Source organism: Lupinus angustifolius, chromosome LG11 (genome assembly GCF_001865875.1).
Source record: "Lupinus angustifolius cultivar Tanjil chromosome LG11, LupAngTanjil_v1.0, whole genome shotgun sequence".
Taxonomy (NCBI): domain Eukaryota; kingdom Viridiplantae; phylum Streptophyta; class Magnoliopsida; order Fabales; family Fabaceae; genus Lupinus; species Lupinus angustifolius.
Genome location: NC_032019.1, coordinates 25,088,843 through 25,090,958, shown reverse-complemented (window position 1 = coordinate 25,090,958; position 2,116 = coordinate 25,088,843). Strand labels below are relative to the sequence as shown.

Genomic DNA, 2,116 nt, shown 5'->3' with positions numbered 1-2,116 from the left:
GCAGGAGATTAGTCTAAGTCGGGTACAGGTAAGAAGCCCAACTTTATGAAGAAGAAAGAGGGAGAGGCACTCGTAGTGTTCACTGAGCCAAAGGGATATAAGGCCCAAAACTCCAAATATCAGACCTCGTACAATGTTGCACCTTCCACACAACCCAACTACATAGCCCACAATAACAACAACCAAACCTGCCAAAACTATAACCAAACACAACCCTACCAACCCCGTCAAAACCACAACCAAACACAACCCTACCAAAATCAAACCCAAAACCGCAATTATCCGAATCCCAGAAGAAGAGGCCCACAATTCCATCCCATACCTATATCTTATGCAGAACTATACAATCATCTTTTAAGGGAGAGAATGATAAGCCCTATAGTAGGAACAATGCCTGAATCACTTGAGGTTTGGTTTAATCCAAATGTTACCTGCGAGTACCACTCTGGAATTATTGGCCACTCTATTGAACATTGTAAGGCTTTGAAGCATAAGGTGCAAAACCTAATCAATGCAAAACAACTACATTTCAAGCCCATTATGCCAGATGTGGACATGAATCCATTGCCTAATCACGGTAATCAAAATGTGAATGTTGTAGATGAGACTCATGGTAGAGCATTCGTTTGGGAGGCAGATGAAGTAAAAACACCCACGAGGGTAATTTTTCAAGAGATGTGCAAGCGTGGGATGGTGGAAAAGTTGGTGGAAGATGGAGATTCAACTAGTTGTGAGTTGCATGGCAAAGTGGGTCACACCCTAGAAGAGTGTCTAGAATTTAAGCTCTTGTTACAGAAGATGTTGGATACGAGATTGATCACAATACAGAGGGGGCCTTCGTATCAAACTGTTAATGTTACTACAAGAAGTGAGGAAGACATGAGAAGGACCATGAGGCCATCAATTACTCGTTATGAACCTGTATGGAACATTCCGAATAATGCTCAGTTATACCCACAAATAACTCGATGGGGGCTAGTCATAAGTAGGATGGAGCCTGTTCTGAGGTCTGCAGCACAAGAGAGACCACGACCTTTCCCTTACAAGACAGATAAGGCGGTACCATGGATCTATTGTGGAGGGAATTCAGAGACAACTAAGCAACATATAGAAGTCACCAATGTTGTTGGGGATAGTCGGATAGCCAGAAGTGGACATATCTATGTTCCCTCAGACACTGAAAAAGCCTTAGCCAAGAATAAAGGAAAAGGGAAAGTATATATCCCAATAGAAGATGAACTGGAGGCCAATCTGAATGACCTGTTGCATAAGCACGAGGATAAAGGGGAAGTATCTAATGAGGAGGCTTGTGAATTTCTGAAGTTCATAAAGAAGAGTGAGTATAGGGTCGTGGATCAACTAAACCGTACTCCAGTCAGGATATCCATTTTGTCTCTGCTAATGAGTTCTGAACCCCACAGAAAAGTGCTAATGGAGATACTGAACTGTGCCTATGTTAGCCACGACATAACCACCGACAAGCTCGGTGGTATCATCAATAATATTGTGGCTGGCAATTACATATCTTTTAGCGATCAGGAAATACCTTCTGAGGGAATGAGACAAACTAGGCCTCTACACATCTCTATAATGTATCAGAATTGCTTAATTGGCAAAGTTCTTATCGGTAATGGCTCATCTCTCAATGTCATATCCAAAAGGACATTATTCCGGCTTCCAGTCGATGCATCGTATATGAGACCAAGCTCTATGGTAGTGAAGGCATTTGATGGATCCAACGGGGATGTCATGGGGGAAATGGAGTTGCCTATAAAAATTGGACATTAATCCCAGTTACATCTGTTTATTGGGAAGGCCATGGATCCATGCTTCAGGGGTTGTACCTTGTACATTGCACCAATGAATTAAGTTTATAGTGGATGGAAAACTCCTTACTATTCTGGGAGAATATGATATGTTGGTATCAAGATCTCTTGACACTCCGTACATTGAAGTAGCAGAGGAAGCTATTGGAACATCCTTCCAAGCATTGGAGATTTCCAACGCCTCATTTGTAGGAGGGGGGACACCCACATACGCCCCAACCTTCAGAGGCATCACTGATGAGGGCTAGAGTAATACTGCAGAAAGGCTATCAACATGGAAATGGGCTCGG

The 2,116-nt window shown here is 42.8% G+C and overlaps 1 protein-coding gene across 1 annotated transcript; it reads left to right on the top strand.

The window, feature by feature from the left end:
- LOC109359865 lies at positions 391-1,788 on the top strand. Its single transcript, XM_019604559.1, has one exon. The coding sequence runs from the start codon at positions 391-393 to the stop codon at positions 1,786-1,788; it is 1,398 nt and encodes a 465-aa protein (XP_019460104.1).

Coding starts and splice junctions, on each gene's coding strand:
- LOC109359865 (XM_019604559.1), top strand. CDS start 391: ATGCCTGAATCACTTGAGGTTTGGTTTAATCCAAATGTTACCTGCGAG.